Here is an 18,696-nt window from a genome sequence, read left to right as displayed (position 1 = left end):
GGGTGATTTAATCCAAAGAAGTTAGAGGAAACACAAAAACCCAACATTGATGGAGGCAGCAAAAGCATCTATTTAAAAGCTAACGTGGCTTGATGAGGCATACTCCTGGGATGAGGAGATCAAATGTGGGGCTGGATGAATTTGTTATTTCTCTGCCCTCCTGTCCATAGGCAGCATTGAAAATAAACTCTATGAAAAGGATGGCATTTCCATTGTTCTTTCCTTGGATCTACTCAGGCTACAACCACACATCAGACAGTCATTCTGTAATCAGAATGGGGTGCTGAGCATTGGGATATTGAGATGAATGAGATGTGGTCTTGTGTATCCAGTGCAGGCAGATAGGTTATAGTCAGAGGGAAAAGTGTGAACAAAATCCTAAAGGAACAGAAAAGAACAGGAGGCCCATGGGGAGGGATCAATTGGAAAGGATTGCACTTTTGGGGACAAGGCGAAGAAACATGTGGTACAGAGGAAACAAGTGGGACAGAGGAGGCAAAGGGTGAGAGCTCTGAACTCGGAGAGAGCCCTTTCCTTCACATGAACTGACTTGATGCTCTCAAGCAGTCATATGAGGTGAGCCAAACAGGAATCACTATGTTATCCCCATTGTGTAAGGAAACAGACTGAGGGTGGTTAAGCTGCTTTCCACGGGCACAGAGTAAGTAACAGCACTGGGCCCAGAACCCAAGTCTTCTGAGAGTCTCACCTCAAAAATTTCCCAAATCCACGGATTGCTGTATTAAGAGATCATCATTCTACTGTGGTTTGAGACTTTGGAGCCTGGACTTTGGAGGGACTCTGGCCTAGATTCAGCCACTTTGGAACAATTACTTCCAATTTCTCAGAGCTTGGTTTTGGCAGTAATAACAGTACATTATTGTGTTGTTGTGAGTGAATAGGAACTTGTGGCACAGGGTACAGGGCACACAGTAATTGTCAGGATACTAACTATCACTTATGTAGATCATACAGTGTGATGTGCACTTTCCTAAGCGCTGTATATATGTAAATTTATATAATCTTCAGAATAGCCAAATGAGGTGGGTACTGTTATTACCCTGATTTTAAAGATGAGGAAACTGAGACACAGAGAGTCTATGTGAGTTGCCCAACATCAACTGTCAACCAGCTTTGTGAGCATAGGTGGTGTATTTTTTCAAGTTTTTGTTTGTTTTTGTTTTCGTTTGCTTGCCGGAGATACATGTGGCAAGAGCTACTTAAAATAGAATTAGATTATTCCTGGCTGATATAGTGGGTGGACCAGATGACACTGAGTAATCCTCCTGGTCTGTTCATTCTGTTTAACATGTGGTATCTCTAAAAGTAATCGTGGCCATCTTTGCATGGCATTTGCATGGCTCCTTTTTTATAGTTTTCTTTTACTTCATAAATACTCAAAATGGAGGGTGGCACATTTTCCTGGCCTACTTCAGTGTGGGACATGGCATACTGATACCACTCTCACCTTTTCATTTCTCCAACAGGAAAGTCCTGCACAGCTCCCTCATCCTAAGGGCTTCATCTCTCAGCCCTGGGCCTCCAGAGGTGCTGTTGCTAATATGTGGGCCCCTCAAGGAGGAGTGTTTATCTAAGTCCCAAGGTATCCCTGAGGTGGAGTCTGGAGTTACAGTAGTACCCCTGAGCTCTCTTTCTGAGGTTGTGTTATTAGAAAATATTTCTACCGAGCTCCCCTTTTCCTTCTCATCCCTTAGAATGGAAAAAAAAATGGTATGCTCAAAACAGCTAGAAAAACTGAGACCCAGAGAGAGGAAGGGACTGACCTTCCAGTGATTTTTGGCCTAGAGACAGCATAATGCAGTGGCAAGAGTGAGCACATTTCTCTGGAGCTGCAGAATTGGGGCTGGGTTGTGGATCTGTACCTAACTAGCTGGGTGACCTTGGCCAATCTCTTGACTTCTCAGTACCTCGGACTACGAAATGAGAGCAAGAATATCTACCTCCCAGGCAATTATGAGGCTCAGAAGAGATGGGGTGAAAATATGTAACATGATGTCTGACCTATCAGGTGCTCAGTAAATATTCTTCTGAGTCCTGGGCCACTGATTTTGACCCCATCTTCACATAGGCCCTAGAACACACATCCCTGTGCCCGTGACTTTGGCATAGTTTGCCTTGTGTTCCATGATTTCTGAGCACACCTATATTAGTCTCCTCCACTGAGATGTGTGCTGCTTGAGAACAGGTACCAAGTCTAGCTTGTCATTTGATAGACACCCCCACATACTTTTGACCTAGCAGAGTTACCATAAAGAAGGGGCCCTTGGAAACTCTGGAAGTAAATGACTTAGGAATCAGTGTCTTGGTGCTTTTTTGCATCTGACTCTGCATAGCAAGGAAGGAAGAAGTGGTTTTAGGCTCTCTGGATAACAAACCAAGGAAGCATGTAGTTGTGAAGCTTCCTATTTAATCAGTAGATTTTAATGAACTGAGAACAGAAGGAAAAACTATTTGAAGGGAGTGAGAGAATTCTGTTTCCCTCTATCATCATCATCTTCTTGCCAGACCCTGTACCCTTCTTCTTGTCTGGGAAACAGAGGGACTTCTACCACCTGCCAGGCTTACTCTTCAGGTACAGGAATGAGTCTAAGACTAGAACTAGGATGAAATACTAGGACAGAGAAAGATATTCATAGAGAAAAAGAGAGAGAATTAGAGAATTAACTTCATGGCAGCTGGTGCCCCTAGGGCCAGAGGACAACTGACTATAGCAGTCCGGGATGGGGGGCTTATTTGACCTCAGGATGAACAGGAATATATGAGTCTTTCCAGCTCATGGAGCCTTTTAAAGATTCCCAGGAGGCCCTCTCTTTATCCCTCCTTCCCCTCCAGTCCTTTCTGTCCTCCTCCTGCCCCTGAGTATGCCCAGCCCTAGTTGCCTCCAGGTAAGTGATGGGTCCATCCCTCCTACCTGGCTACCTCTCACTGTCACATGTCCTTCCCAGGGTGAGGACATCCTAGACAGGAGCTCGGAGCTGATCTACACTGGGGAGATGGCCTGGATCTACCAGCCCTATGGCCGCAACCAGCAGCGAGTCTTCTTCCTGTTTGATCACCAAATGGTCCTCTGCAAGAAGGTAATCCCACCCTCTTCTTCCCTGAGGGATATGGGCACTTCAGGTGGTACCAGTCCCTCTTTCTTCATCATCCCCAGCTCCCAATGAAGTAGGCTAAAACTGATGGGTGAAAAAGAGGAGATTAGCAGAAATTCCACATCAGGATCACTGGTATGGCATGAAGATCACAGGCAGAGCTGGCTTACGGGCAGTGAAACTCTGAAGTTGTACATTTTGTCTTGGTATCTTTATTAGCATTTGCCCTCCTGCCCCTCATGGTGATTCTTCTCACTGTCTTCCACCAACAACTGACAGGCTGTTGGTTTTTACCAATTGTTAAAAATTGTAAATATTTCTATCCCAGTTGGTGATCAGTGGCTTCCCTGTGCACCTCCCCCAATTTCCACTCTAATGACTCTGGTCACCTGGCCCCCTGATTGCCGTAAGAACCAACAAGGGGCCTCCTACCTTTTCCTCTTTCCCTGACAGGTAGGTACCCTTTGTGGTACAGGAATTTCCCCTGTATCCTTACCCATTTTCTACTCAAGGTGTGTCACTTCCCTACAACTCTCAACCGTGCTATTCTCCATCCTCCATTCTCTGTAATCCATTTGAGAAGTCTTGCTTTTCTCATTGACCCTGGCTGACTCAGTGTGAATGTTGCTTTCTTGGTTTCTTATCATTGGCAAGTAGGAGGATGGCATATGTTCTCAGACTGATTCCTCCTGATGTGATACTGTTCCCCTCATCTCTTCTCTCATGATAGAGAGTGCAGACCACTTTGGCTCCAGGGAGTAGCTGGGGAAAATTTGGGACCAGGGAAAGTGAAATACGAGGGAAAAAACAAAGAATGCTTAGAGTGACTTTCGAAATTCACTGTCCTACCCTTGGCTCTTTCTCCATTACCTAGTCCCTTTGTTCTCTTCCTCATCCTGTAGCAAATGTGTCTGAAGAGGAATGCTGAGTCATGAAACACATGATTGAACACTATCATTTGTTTTCTAGCTTGGAACACGAACCATACATTTGTTTTAAAGCCCCCTGTTCTGTGTGTAGCACATCTTACATTTTATCTTTGTCCATTTGCCTTTGACAGTGGACTGAGAGGACAAATTGAGCTTCGAGTGAAAGTGCCTCAGTTTGGGGGGATAAACTTTGAATGCTAGTTCTGGAACCAATAGCTGGTTAGTTAATGGATACAATAACTACCTCCATTGGGAGCTGACCCTGAAAGAAAACGTTTATGATTCTGGAACTTAGCCAAACACCCAGGCCTCCTTTTAGCTTCCCCCAACTCTTCCTAGGACTTTTATCAAATCAAGAGGCAGGATTTTTGAGGGTTAATTTAGAAAGCCAATGAAATTCTTAGCATACCAGCCATGTCACCAATAGGCATGTGCCCATTCTTCCCACTGAGGCATGTTTGCTCTCAGAATAACCAGTCATAGTGAGACAGAGCAAAATAATTAGGAAGCTGATACATTTTAGGGATTCCTGCCATTCAGACCCTATTAATTTTGGCATCTGTCAGCCAACGTTGAGATTACTTTAATTAAAATGTGAAACGTGGCTCTAGAAAGCAGTGGCTATAGGATACAGGGTCTGGAGCCAGGACAAAATAATGAGGCAAAGGCTAGGAATAAAGGGGAGAAACAAAATGAACAGCAGGCTTAGGTTAGGAGCCAAGGGGCAGTAGAAGACCAAAATGATGAGTCAACTCTAGATCAGTTAGAAGGAGCCCATTATTAAGGAAAAACAGAAATCCAGGTATAGGAAAGATTGAAACACCTATCCCATCTATATCAGATAATTTGGCCCACTCCTAAGTTTCCATCCTAAAGATTCTCTTAATTCCTAGTCAGTTATATAAAATCTTCCCCAGTTTGTAATTGTAAGTTGGAATTGCCTGAGCCACTTAGAACAGCTTGAAAAACTTGCAGCTTATTTCAGTGTGTGTGTGTCTGTGTGTGTGCACATATACGTGTGTCTGAAGATACTTTATTCATTTATTTTTAAATTTAATTTATTGAGGTGACAATGGTTAGTAAAATTACATAGGTTGCAAGTATACAATTCCATAAAACATCATCTGTATACTTTTAAATACGATGGCCATATCTACTTCTCTGTATCTCACTGCCCTGTTATTTTGCTTAGCATATGTTTTGTTATTTTTTTCTGAGATGACTATACTGGAAATTATTTTTCTGCTTTAGGGGATTTCCCCCCTTTTTGTTGATGTTTTTCCTTTTATTTTGTACTGAGGAAGGAAGGAGAGCCCCTTTTCCCTCTCCTCAGTTATTCATCCATCAATGCTCCTACAGCCCTGCATTTGCCCCAAACAACCTTTTCCCTGTGTCGTCTGTTGCCAGTTATGTCAGTCTGGACCTACTCTATTGTCCCTGAGTCATAACTACTTGGTATTTGTGTTGCTTGCACCATATTCTTGGAGGATCAGAACTAAAAAGAATGTAATGATATATGTGAGAGAGACGACTTCTTCTGTTCAAGGAACTTTCTGCATTTGTGCCCTTTCTTCTTTCACTGACTGTCCAAACTTGGAGGATGAGCCATTTGGGACAACTAGAAATGCAAAAATAGCAACACAGATGAGGCTAGAGCAGAAAGAAAATGAGGATTTGAAACCAGAAAACCTTGGTCTTAGACTCTACTGTCTGTTTCTAATTTATCCTACCTTGGGAAGTTCTTTAAGTCTTAGTTTTCCTCAGTGTCACATCAGACTGATGACAAAATTTATCTCAGGAGGCTTTGAGAAGAACCACCTGAGTTAGTGGGAAGCAGTTAAGTATAGTGTTAAGAGCATGGATTCTAGGGTCAGAAAAGAGGACACCAATTTCCTTTCTCCCATGAGCTGCATTGTGTGAGTTTGGACAAATTCTCTGTGCCTATTATTACCCTCTCATTTGCAAAATGAGAATCATAATGGTGTCTACATGGAAGAGAAATTCCAAGGATTAAATGAGAATATGGTTTCAGTGGCTGGCACATAGTAAGTACTTAGTGAATGCCAGCTATTGGTACTACTACTGTATACTTAGTGTTACAATAATTTATTCAACAAATTTTTATTGGGCAGCAATATACACAATGTTAAACAAGCACAGATTTTACAGCCAAATAGTCTGGACTCAAAGCCCCACTCTGCCATTCAGTATCTTTTATTCCTGGACAAGTTTCTTAACTGCTCTATGTTTACAGTTCCTCATAAAACAGTGTTACAAAAATATACACCTTGTAGAATTGTTGTCAGTATTATTTAAGTTAATAAATGCAAAACATTTAGCCATTAAAAGTAGAATGCATAAATAAAATGTGATACACACACAATTGAATATTATCCACCCTTAAAAAAGAAGGAACTCAGAGACGTCATCAAAATGGCAGCGTGAGGTGAGCTTCTGTAAATCACCCCTGGATTTTACAACAAATGGAACAACAGAACTCCACAAAGGACTCCCTGCACAGCACATAGGCAACACAAAGAGGCCCACTATTGAATACACCTAAAGGTGGGCCAATCGTGTGAGCAGGGGAGGTGGAAAGGGAGAAGTGTGGAGACGGAGCCGCGTAGGCACCGGACACAGACCTAGCTCAGTGCTCCGAGCTCGCTGCATCCCAGAGCTACCGCAGCTGTGGGAAAGGGAAGAACTCGGACTGCTAGGGCTCCGTTTGTGGCCCACAGGGCTGAGGGGACAGCATATAACATGGCTGAACCCAACACTCATGGCAGAGACCTTGGAGAAAAGACTGAGGGAAGAAGGCTGAAAATGGTATCAGCCCTCACTGCTGAGCAGAGAACGGAAGCCTAAGGCACTGAGACTAGCCGCCCCCTCCCTAACCTCCCAGAGCTCACCCTGCCCCCAACTGCCCGGTGCTAGAAGCTGAACAGTAGCAGCGTCAGATCAAAAGAACAGAATGTTTGCTATTCTGAGAACTATGGACCACAGACACAGATTCACAGCCCAACTAGTTCCGGCAAAGGGGAGGGAGCTGTGGAAGCAGGACCTGCTGTGGTGGTGGTTGCTGCCATGGCTCTGGGTCACCTCTCACAACTCACCCCGCCCATAGCCTCACCAATCTGGGCAGATCACTGCAGGAGTAAACAGAACTGCTGAAATATACAAGCTCTAAATCTGGTGCAGGAAGAGCTTTGGAACTTCAAAAGCTCTCCACATCCCCACAGGGACACTATGCTCAGTGAGCAGGCGAACTATTAACAGAGGAGAAGCCGCTCTCCCAGGGAATCCCGCCATTGTGTGAGAAGCTGGAATACTGCAGAGAAAACATAGCACTACAGTATGAGAGAGAAAAAAAGGCTGCAGTCGGAGAGAAAATAAAACATTCTACCAAAAATACTGGAAAACAAAAGAAAGACCTCTTCCTAGCAAACTGTTGCAGAAGCCACTCCTGTACATGTCTAGGAAGAGAAATAATAAATCAGTAATTGCCATGAATAGCCAAGGCAACAACACAGCTCAGAAAGAAAGTGAAAAGACTCCAGAAAAGGAACTTAAAGATACGGAAATATGTCACTTAAGTGACAGAGAAATCAAGATTGCAGTTTTGAAAACACTCAACGAGATGCAAGAAAACACAGAAAGGCAGTTTAATGAACTCAGAAACACAATCAAAGAACAACATGAGCATTTTACAAAAGAGATTGAAATTTTAAAAAAGAACCAAATGGAATTTCTGGAGATTAAGAACTCAATAGAAGAAATTAAGAATGACATAGCCAATTTAGGTAGTAGAGTTGACCAGATGGAGGAAAGAATCAGTGACATCGAAGATAGAAACCTGGAAATGACATGGATGGAAGAAGAAAGAGACTTGAGACTGAAAGAAATGAAAGAAATCTATAAGAACTTTCTGACTCCGTCAGAAAGTGCAGTATAAGAATAATAGGCATACCAGAAGGAGAAGAAAGAGAGAAGGGAACAGAGAATATATTCAAACAGTCGATGAGAACTTTCCAAACTTGTGGACAGAACTGGATCCTCTAATCCAAGAAGGAAATAGAACGCCTAATTACCTCAATCCCAACAGGCCTTCTCCAAGGCACATTGTATTGAAGCTGTCTAAAACCAATGACAAAGAAAGAATCCTCAAGGCAGCCAGGGAAAAGAACACGGTAACCTACAAAGGAAAGCCCATTAGATTATCGTCAGATTTCTCAGCGTAAACTCTAAAAGCCAGGAGGGAGTCGAACTAAACATTCAAACTATTGAAAGAGAGAAATTATGAGCCAAAAATAATATATCCAGCAAAGATATCCTTTAGAGATGAAGGAGGAATAAAGACCTTTCCAGACATACAGAAGCTGAGGGAATTTTCTAATACATGAACTAACTACACTACAAGAAATACTAAAGGAGGCTATTCAACAGCGACAATTTGTGGCAACATAAAACGCGGGAGAGTAAAGGCCTGAACCGGAATATGGGAATGGAGAAAGTAAGAGTGCTGAAGAAAATGGACTACTCTAAACATCAAACTTTCTTTTACATAAACTTAAGGGTAACCACTCAAAAAAAATCCAGAACTGAAATATATACTATAATAAAAGAAGAAACAGGGGGAAACATTGTAGAATACTACCACACAGAAATAATAGACAACAACAAAAAGGCAAAGAAACAATGCAGACACAGCTTTACCAGAAAACTAAAGATAGAATGACAGGAAATCCTCACGTATCAATAATCACCCTAAATGTAAATGGACTGAACTCACCAGTAAAAAGGCGCAGAGTAACAGACTGAATAAAAAAACTAAACCCAACCATATGCTGTCTCCAAGAGACACATCCTCAGCTACAAGGACAAGCATAGACTCAAAGTGAAAACGTGGAAATTGACTCTCCAAGCAAATGGTAAAAGAGAAAATCAGGTGTAGCCATAATGATATCAGATAAAACAGACTTCAGGTTGAAAAAGGTAACAAGAGACAGAGACTGACATTTCATAATGGCAAAGGGGACTATAAAACAAGAAGACGTAACAGTCATCAATATTTATGCTCCCAATCAGGGAGCACCGAAATATAGCAAGCAACTACTAACAGAACTAAAGGGAGAAATTGACCAAAACACAATTATACTAGGGGACTTAAATACATCATTGACAGCTAAAGATAGATCATGCAAACTGAAAATAAACAACGAAATAGTACCCTAAATGACACATTAGATAAAATGGACATAATTGACATATATAGAGTACTTCATCCTAAAACTTCAGCCTATACTTTTTTTCCTAGTGTATATTGAACATTCTCAAGGATAGACCATACATTGGGACACAAAATCACCCTCAGCAAATTTAAGAAGAATGAAATCATACCAAGCATATTCTCTGATCATAAGGCTTTGAAATTGGATATCACCAGCAAAAAGAAAGCAGGAAAAAACACAAATACATGGAGATTAAACAACATTCTTTTAAAGAACGGCAGGATCAAAGAAGAAATTAGAGGAGAGATCAAAAGATACATAGAAACAAATGACAATGAAAATACATCTTACCAAAATTTTTGGGATGCAGTGAAAGCAGTTTTTCTTTCTTTTTTTTTTATCGGGGTGACTATTGTTAGTAAAATTACATAGACTTCAGGTGTAGAATTCTGTATAGACACAGGCAGTAGTTTAGCGAAAGCAGTTTTAAGAGGGAGATTTATATCATTACAGGCCTATCTCAAGAAACAAGAAAAATCCCAAATAAATAACCTCACGTTATGCCTTAAAGAACTAGAAAAAGAAGAACAAATGAAACCCAAGGTTAGCAGAAGAAAGGAAATAACGAAAATCAGAGTAGAACTAAATGAAATAGAGAACAAAAGGACAATAGAAAAAATTAATTTCACAAAGAGCTGTTTCTTTGAAAAGCTTAACACAATTGACAAAACCTTGGCTAGACTCACTAAGATAAAGAGAAGACACTAATTAACAAAATCAGAAATGGAAAAGGGGAAGTTATCACAGATGCCCCAGGATCATCCAAAAATAACCTAGAAGGAATGGACAAGTTCTTAGAGAAACATATAGCCTTCCTAGGCTGAACCATGAAGAACTGGAAAATCTAAACAGACCAATCACCAGTAATGAAATTGAATCAGTCATCCAAAACCTTCCCCAAAGCAAAAATCCGTGAACAGATGGCTTCACTAGTGAATTCTACCAAACCTTCAAAGAGGATGTAATACCAATCCTGCTCAAACTCTTCCCAAAAAGTGAAGAGAAGACAGTACTCCCCAACTCATTTTATTAGGCCTACATTACCCTGATACCAAAACCTGGTGAGGAGAACAGAAAAAAGAAAACTACAGACCAATATCTCTGATGAATACAGATGCAGAAATCCTAAACAAAATTCTAGCAAATCGAGTACAACAATGCATTAAAAAGATTATTCATCAGGACCAAGTGAGGTTAATCCCTGGAAAACAAGGGCGGTTCAACATCCGCAAATCCCTCAATGTGATACATCACATAAAGAAAATAAAGGACAAAAATCATATGATTATATCAATTGAAGCAGAAAAAGCATTTGACAAGATACAACACCCATTTATGATTAAATCGCTTAATAACATAGGTATGGAAGGAAATTGCCTTAACGTAATAAAGACCATATATGACAAACTTTCGGCTAATCAGATAATTAATGGTGAAAAACTGAAGCACTTTGCTCTACATTCAGGAACACGACAGGGCTGTCCCATATCACCTGTTCTTTTCAGCATAGTGTTGGAAGTCCTTGCCAGAGCAATCAGGCAAGAGAAAGAAATAAAAGGCTTCCAAATTGGGAATGAAGAAGTTAAATTGTTACTCTTTGCAGATGACGTGATGCTATACATAGAAAACCCTAAAGACTCCGCCTAAAAGCTATTAGAAACAATCAATGAATACAGTAAAGTTGCTGGCTACAAAATCAACGCACAAAAGTCCATTGCATTCCTATATAGTAACAATGAAATCTCAGAAAAAGAAATACAAAAAACAGTTTGTTTTGCAATTGCAGCAAAAAGAATAAAATACCTAGGAATAAACTTAACCAATGATGTGAAAGACCTATATACTGAAAACTACAAGACATTTTTTTTTTTTTACTTTTAAACTATATTTATTTATTTATTTATTTATTTATTTTTTATTAATTACATTTTTGAAAGAAATTGAAGAAGACACAAAGAAATGGAGTGACATTACATGCTCATAGATTGGAAGAATCAACATACTTAAGATAGGGCCGGCCTGGTGGCTCAGGCAGTTGGAGCTCCATGCTCCTAACTCCAAAGGCTGCTGGTTTGGTTCCCACATGGGCCAGTGGGCTCTCAACCACAAGATTGCCGGTTCAACTCCCAAAAGGGATGGTGGACTGTTACCCCTGCAACTTGCAACGGGCAGCTGGACCTGGAGCTGAGCTGCGCCCTCTACAACTAAGACTGAAGGGACAACAACTTGACTTGGAAAAAAGTCCTGGAAATACACACTGTTCCCCAATAAAGCCCTGTTCCCCTCCTACCCCCCAAACAAAGAGGAAAAAAAAAGAACAGTAAAATAGGTTTACTTTATTAAAAAAAAAAAAAACATAGTTGAGATAACCATATTACCCAAAGCAATGTACAGATTTAATTCTATCCCCATTAAAATACCAATGGCATTTTTTAAAGAAATAGAAGAAAAAATCACCAGAATTGTTTGGAACCACAAACGACCCCGAATAACCAAAGCAATCTGAAGAAAAAAGAACTCTACTGGAGGTATCACACTCCCTGACTTTAGCTTGTACTAAAGGGCTACAATAATCAAAATAGCATGGTATTGGCAGGAAAACAGACACATAGACCAATAGAATAGATTTGAGAACTCAGAAATAAAACCACATAAATATCGACAGATAATTTTTGACAAAGAAGCTAAAAACATATGATGGAGGAGAGAGCCTCTTCAATAAATGGTGCTGGGAGAATTGGATAGCTATGTGCAAAAGAATGAAACTGGACTGCTATCTGTCACCATGTACCAAAATTAATTCAAAATGAATCAAAGACTTAAGGATAAGACCTGACACAATAAACTGCATAGAAGAAAACATAGGTACTAAACTTATGGACCTTGGGTTCAAAGAGCATTTTATGAATTTGACTCCAAAGGCAAGGGATGTAAAAGCTGAAATAAATGAATGGGACTATATGAAACTTAAAAGCTTCTGCCCAGCAAAGGAAACTATCTACAAAATAAAGAGTCAACCTACTGAATGGGAGATTTTTGCAAACAGTGCCTCTGATAAGGGGCTAATATCCAAAGTATACAAGGAACTCATGCAACTCAACAACAAAAAAACAACCCAATTGAAAAATGGGCAGATGACTTGAAGAGACCTTTTTCCAAAGAGGACATGCAAATGGCAAATAGACATATGAAAAAAATGCTCACCGTCACTAATCATCAGAGAAATGCTAATAAAAACCACAATGAGATATCACCTCACCCCCGTCAGAATGGCTAACATCAACAAGACAAATAGTAACAAGTGTTGGAGAGGCTGTGGAGAAAAAGGAACCCTCATACACTGTTGGTGGGAATGCAGACTGGTGCAGCCGCTATGGAAGGCAGTGCTGGGGTTCCTCAAAAAATTACGAATAGAATTACCATATGACCCAGCAATCCCTCTCCTAGGTATCTACCGAAAAAATTTGAAAACATTTATACATAAACACACGTGTGCTCTAGTGTTCATTGCAGCTTTATTTACAGTGGCCAAGACATGGAAACCACCAAAATGTCCTTCAGTAGATGAATGGATAAAGAAGTTGTGGTATATATTCACAATGGAATTCTATTTGGCAGGAAGAAAAGATGAAATGGGACCATTTGTGACAACATGGATGGATCTTGCTAGTATAATGCTAAGTGAAATAAGTCAGACAGATAAAGCAGAGAACCATATGATTTCACTGATATGTGGTATATAAACCAAAAACAACAAAAGAACAAGACAAATGAGAATCAAAAACGCATAGACGCCGAACAGTATTCCATTGTGTATATATACCACAACTTCTTTATCCATTCATCTATCGAACGACATTTTGGCCACCGTAAACAAAGCTGCAATGAACATTGGAGCACATGTGTCTTTATGTATAAATGATTTCAAATTCTTTGGGTAGATACCCAGGAGAGGGATTACTGGGTCATATGGTAATTCTATTTGTAATTTTTTAAGGAACCCCAGCACTGCCTTCCATAGCGGCTGCACCAGTCATGGATGGATCTTGAGAGTATAATGCTAAGCGAAATAAGTCAGACAGGAAAAGCAGAGAACCCTATGATTTCACTGATATGTGGTATATAAACCAAAAAGAACACAAACAAATGAGAAACAAAAACTCATAGACAAAGACAATAGTTCAGTGGTTACCAGAGGGTAAGGGGGATGGGGGGAGGGAGATGAGGGTAAGGGGGATCAAATATATGGTGATGGAAGGAGACCTGACTCTGGGTGGTGAACACACAATGGGATTTATAGATGATGTAATACAGAATTGTACACCTGAAATTATGTAGTTTTATTAAGAATTGTCACCCCAATAAATAAAATAAAAAAAGAAATCCATGCCTAATCCCCCCCCCCAAAAAAAACAACTCATAGACACAGACAATAGTTTAGTGGTTACCAGAGGGTAAGGGGGTTGGGGGGTGGGAGATGAGGGTAAGGGGGATTAAATATATGGTGATGGAAGGAAAACTAACTCTGGGTGGTGAACACACAATGGGATTTATAGATGGTGTAATACACAATTGTGCACCTGAAATCTATGTAATTTTACTAACATTTGTCACCCCAATAAACTTTTTTTTAAAAAAAGAGGGAACACTTGCTAGTTGCAGCAACGTAGATAAACCTGGAGGTCATTATGATGAATAAAATTAGAGAAAAACAAATACAGTATGATCTCACTTATATGTGGAATCTAAAACAGTTGAACTCATGAAGACAGAAAGTAAAATGGTGGTTCCCAGGGGTTGGTGGGGGAGGAGGAAATATGGCAGTGTTGGTCAGGTGGTAAAAACCTTTAGTTTTGCAAGATGAATAAGTTCTGGAGAGTTAATGTACAGAATTGTGACTGTAGTTAGCAATACTGTGTTTTATTCTTGAAATTTGCTAAGAGTACATTTTAAGTTTTCTCATCACAGAAGAGGTAACTATGTGAGGTGATTAATATGTTAATTAGCTTGAAGTGGTAATCATTTCACAATGTATTTTTATATCAAAACATCATGTTTTGCACCTTAAATATATACAATCTTTGTCAATTATACCTCAAGAAAGCTGGGGGAAAATGCAAAATATTTGGAATAGTGTCTGGCACAAAATTTATGCTGGTCAAGTGTTCACTGTTGCATAGTTGTTACTGTTTTGTTAGTATGTACTCTAGATGCTGGAATACAATAATGAGAAAGATAAATCCAGTCCGAGCCCCATGTGTCTTCCCCAAAATCTAGAGAGAAAACCAGGGTGACCCAGGCTAGAAGGTAGTAACAGGGCCCCCTCTTAAATGGTAGGGAGGACCTTAATAACAAGCAAGTGAGGCAGACTGCAATTCTGAACAGTTGCATTCCCAGTATTGCAGCATCTGTCATTTATACAAAATTTCCTACAGTGTCTCACTAAACCCCATGGAAACCTAGTGAGGCCAAATTCAAACAGCTCCCAAGTATGAAATATTAGCGACAGGTCAACTTCTTGCTAGTCATGGCTAGGGCCAGGGTGCTTGTCTGCAGACCAACAGGGCCCTCCTGGAGAAGCACTAACTCCCTTAATATCCTCCATTTTGGACGAGTAGAAGGGAAAAGGAGGAAGGCTGGCATACAATCAGAGACAACTCCAATAAGGCAGGGAACTTGTAGTGACCTAGATAGCATCTGTGGTGAACAGCTATTTACCATGTTCCTATGAAAGCATTCAGTCCACCATTAACAAGTGGCATGTGGGCAGCCTGGTCCCAATAGGACCACAGGCAACCAGGGCTCAGAAAGTTTTGATTCCTTGCCATTGGCAGAAGCTGAGCAGAGAAACTTCTGAGGCTTTGTCAGCTGTCCTTCCCTGGACAACCCCTGAGTGAGGCAGACCAAAGAAGGTACTGGGGCAGAATAAATGGCACTAAAAGCTGTGGAACAGAACTAATGCAGCTCAGCAGTGTGGTCGCTGAGTGTCAGTTATGTAAGGGTGTATACTTGGTGCTAGCATTCAGAAAAGGGAAACCACAATGAAGAGCCAGAGGCTGCAGTCAGGGAAGGCTTCTTTGGGGAGGAAGAATGTGTGAATTTTACCTTGAAAGCTAGAAGTATTGGAATAGGAGGCATCGTTGAGGCAGGGAGGAGATAATGGTGCAAACCTAAGTATAGATCTTTACTGAAAGGTGTATGGGATTTCCAGGGGTAGTGGGGTAGCTATGTAAATTTTTAAATATTCAGGGTTACCGTTGCTTTGATTTATTTTCAGGCACAATATTTAACTTACTTTGAAAGTTTAAATGAACCAAAGGAAGCAGTGAGATTTTTAAATTCATCAAAAGAAATTTTAAAGCACTACAAAACATTGTTCTGGGAGCAAGAAAGCTCAGCACAATATTTATCAGACAAGAATGGCCTCATGACATAGTGATTGCATGTTTAGATTTGAGCTTTACAATCATTTTCCAAGGTAAGGATGACTCTCCTAGTTTCACAGATGAGGAAATTAAGGCTCTGAGAGATTAAGTGGCTTGCCCAAAATCACACAGCTAGTAGGTTAAGCAGCTAGGACTCAAAGTCAGGGCTTTGGATTCTTCACTCTTTCCACTGTTCCATGCTACTTTGTGGCCTTAACTACCCTTTCTGACTAGATTTTCTGAACAGTGGGTCATTCTTAATCATTCCTATCACATCCTCACACTTGACTCTATAGCTAATCTGGTGTCTAGAAACTCATATTCAACCCTCTGGGGAGTCAGAAAGAGCAGGAAAAGGGAGAACTTTAATGACACATCTTTCACCCTCTTCCCCTGCTACAGAACTAGAATTCTGTCTAGTTGCTTGGTATCCTTAAATACCCAAAGAAACAATAGGAGGTTCAGTTGACGCTTTTAATTTAGCTCCAAGATCGTGTACATCCTTTCCATTTTTGGAAACCAGTAAAGGTTTTGAAGGATAACAATGATTATGAAACTCCAACTCAGAGGGAAAGGAAGCTGCAGGCTGTGAAAGTAGGAATGTAGAGAGGTTGAGGCTGCCTGTGTTCTAGTCTGGTGGGCACCCACCTATTAGCTGTGTGGTCCAGACCTGGATTCCTAGGTCTATGTGTAATTAATTGTATTATGTATTGTAAGGCAGGTTTCCAGCTTTTATGAGATCAACCTTGACTACATTGATCCATTCTCCTCAGCTTGTCCTGCTTTTGTAGTTAGATTAGCCGTCAGGACCCACTTTTTGTGCACATGCCTCTCAAAATGTTCTGAGGATGTGGAAGTCAGTGCATAGGAGCCACCCTGTTCTTTTGGCCAGAACTGAGCCTGTCGATTTTGAGCGTGGTAAAAGGAACCCCGGCTCCACAATAGGCTTGGAACAACAATGGCCCACTCTGTACAGCTGACCTCTTCCTCTCCTGTGAACTTGGTGCCAGGAGCACCCATCAGATCAGATCCCATCTGTACTCACAGCCTATTTATGTGCATGATCATTATGAGAGGAAAATGAACAATGTGATACCGTGTTTCCCTGAAAATAAGACCTAGCCAGACCATCAGATCTAATGCGTCTTTTGGAGCAAAAATTAACATAAGACCGGTCTTATTTTAATATAAGACTGGGTCTTATATAATGTAATGTAATGTAATGTAATAATACCGAGTCTTATATAATATAATGTAAGACTGGGTCTTATATTAATTTTTGCTCCAAAAGACGCATTAGAGCTGATGGTCTGGCTAGGTTTTATTTTCGGGGAAACACGGTAGTTATTTTTTGCAAAGCAACTCAACAACATCTGTATTTTCCAGCGTGAAGATTCAATATTGACAAATCCTTAAGTGCAGCCTTCCCCAGCACCACTGAAAAGCCCAGTTTACCACGCAGTGTGAAGAGTTAGGATTGGGAATGTGGGTGGCAAAAGGCAAATCCTTTGCAGGTAGCCTGTAGCTGAGAATTAAGGTGTGTCAGGCAATTTGAGGTAATGGGAATAGTTTAACCAAATCATATACTATTAATAAAATTTAATGAGCCTTTCTGACTCTATCAGATTGTCTAAAAGGCCAAATACAAGCAGAGAGAAGGGAGAGTTGGCCAGAAAGAGCTCCTGCTACTCCCAATAGAGGACATCTGTTAAGACAGGACTCACTGGGGCCCTTTCTGGCCAGAGTCAGCCACACATGCCCCTGTGTTAGGTGTGCTCTTAGGGGAAGCTTAGGGCAGTACTGAGAGGAGAAGGGTCTGAAAGGCCACTCTGAGAAATACTTATCAGACCTTACATTCCATAGGCCCAGAGGTCATTTCATCTATCCCTCAGTTTTTCTTTCTTTAACTTATGAAATATTTGACATTCAAAAAGATATAAAAATAATGTAATAAGCACCCATGGACTTATTTTAAGAAATACAGACGGTACCAAAAAAATGTATATACATTTTAAGAAAGGAAAACTGTATTAAAGTTGTAATACTTAATATATACCGATAGCAAAAGATGAATACAAGTCACGTTTGACTTCTGCAATTACAAGAGGTGCTCAAAGTCGTTACCATCAGCATGCAGACACTTCTGATTACAGCGAGCTACTGCTTGAGCAACGTTTACCAAAGTGTCCACTTACATACATTTTTTGGCACCCCTGGTAATTATTTTACAAATAATCTTCCTCCTCTCACTCTCTGCTTCTTCTCTTCCTTCTCTTCCTTCCCCGCCTCTCCCCATGTTCTTCTTTGTACTCTCTTGAATTTGACATGCATCATTGTCATATATTATTTTTATTGTTTTCGTACATGTGTATGTATACCTAAATATTCTGTGGCAATGCTTTGTATGTTTTTAATCCTTATATAAGTCGAATAGATATAGATGAGATAAAACTATATAGAAAGGAAACCAGGGGAATGATAAGCATTGGATTTAAGATCGAGATCGCTTTGGCATCATAGCTTTTGGATTGGGTGGTGGGTTCACCAAAACTTAATACATTATTAAAAGTAAATAAGTAAATCAGTAGAGAAATAAGAGCACCATGCATGGACTGATGATGAGTGTTTCATGGACTGAGATTAATCCAATTCTATGCAACCAAGAGCAAAACAACAATGATAACAACAGATAGTCAATATACTCTTTGTATCCATCTACAACTTTTATTTTCTCTCACAATAAGATTTGTGAGATTCATCCATGTTGATATATGAAGCTCTTTGTTCACTTTTACCCCCATTTCTCCTGCTAGACTAAGCCTGATCCAGAAAATCCCCAGAGACTTAAGTGTTTCACCCTCCCCAGGTAATCCTTCCTGGCCAACAGCCTATGTCCACCTAGCTATTCTTACTGCTCATCCTGCCTCTGATATGCACTGGC

At 40.4% G+C, this 18,696-nt stretch overlaps 1 protein-coding gene across 14 annotated transcripts in view; it reads left to right on the top strand.

Moving 5' to 3' along the window:
* Window positions 1-18,696, top strand: part of ARHGEF9 (Cdc42 guanine nucleotide exchange factor 9) — a 363,131-nt gene that overhangs the window by 323,725 nt on the left and 20,710 nt on the right. For all 14 annotated transcript variants that reach the window (XM_081042536.1, XM_081042539.1, XM_081042538.1 and 11 more), the window contains one exon: window positions 2,967-3,098. In XM_081042536.1, the coding sequence (XP_080898662.1) occupies window positions 2,967-3,098 (132 nt within the window). The remainder of the gene's footprint in view (window positions 1-2,966; window positions 3,099-18,696) is intronic.

The sequence above is a fragment of the Rhinolophus hipposideros genome (assembly GCF_964194185.1).
Source record: "Rhinolophus hipposideros genome assembly, chromosome: X".
Taxonomy (NCBI): Eukaryota; Metazoa; Chordata; class Mammalia; order Chiroptera; family Rhinolophidae; genus Rhinolophus; species Rhinolophus hipposideros.
Note: the sequence above shows the minus strand (reverse complement) of the source record. Positions and strands in the feature narration are given on the sequence as shown.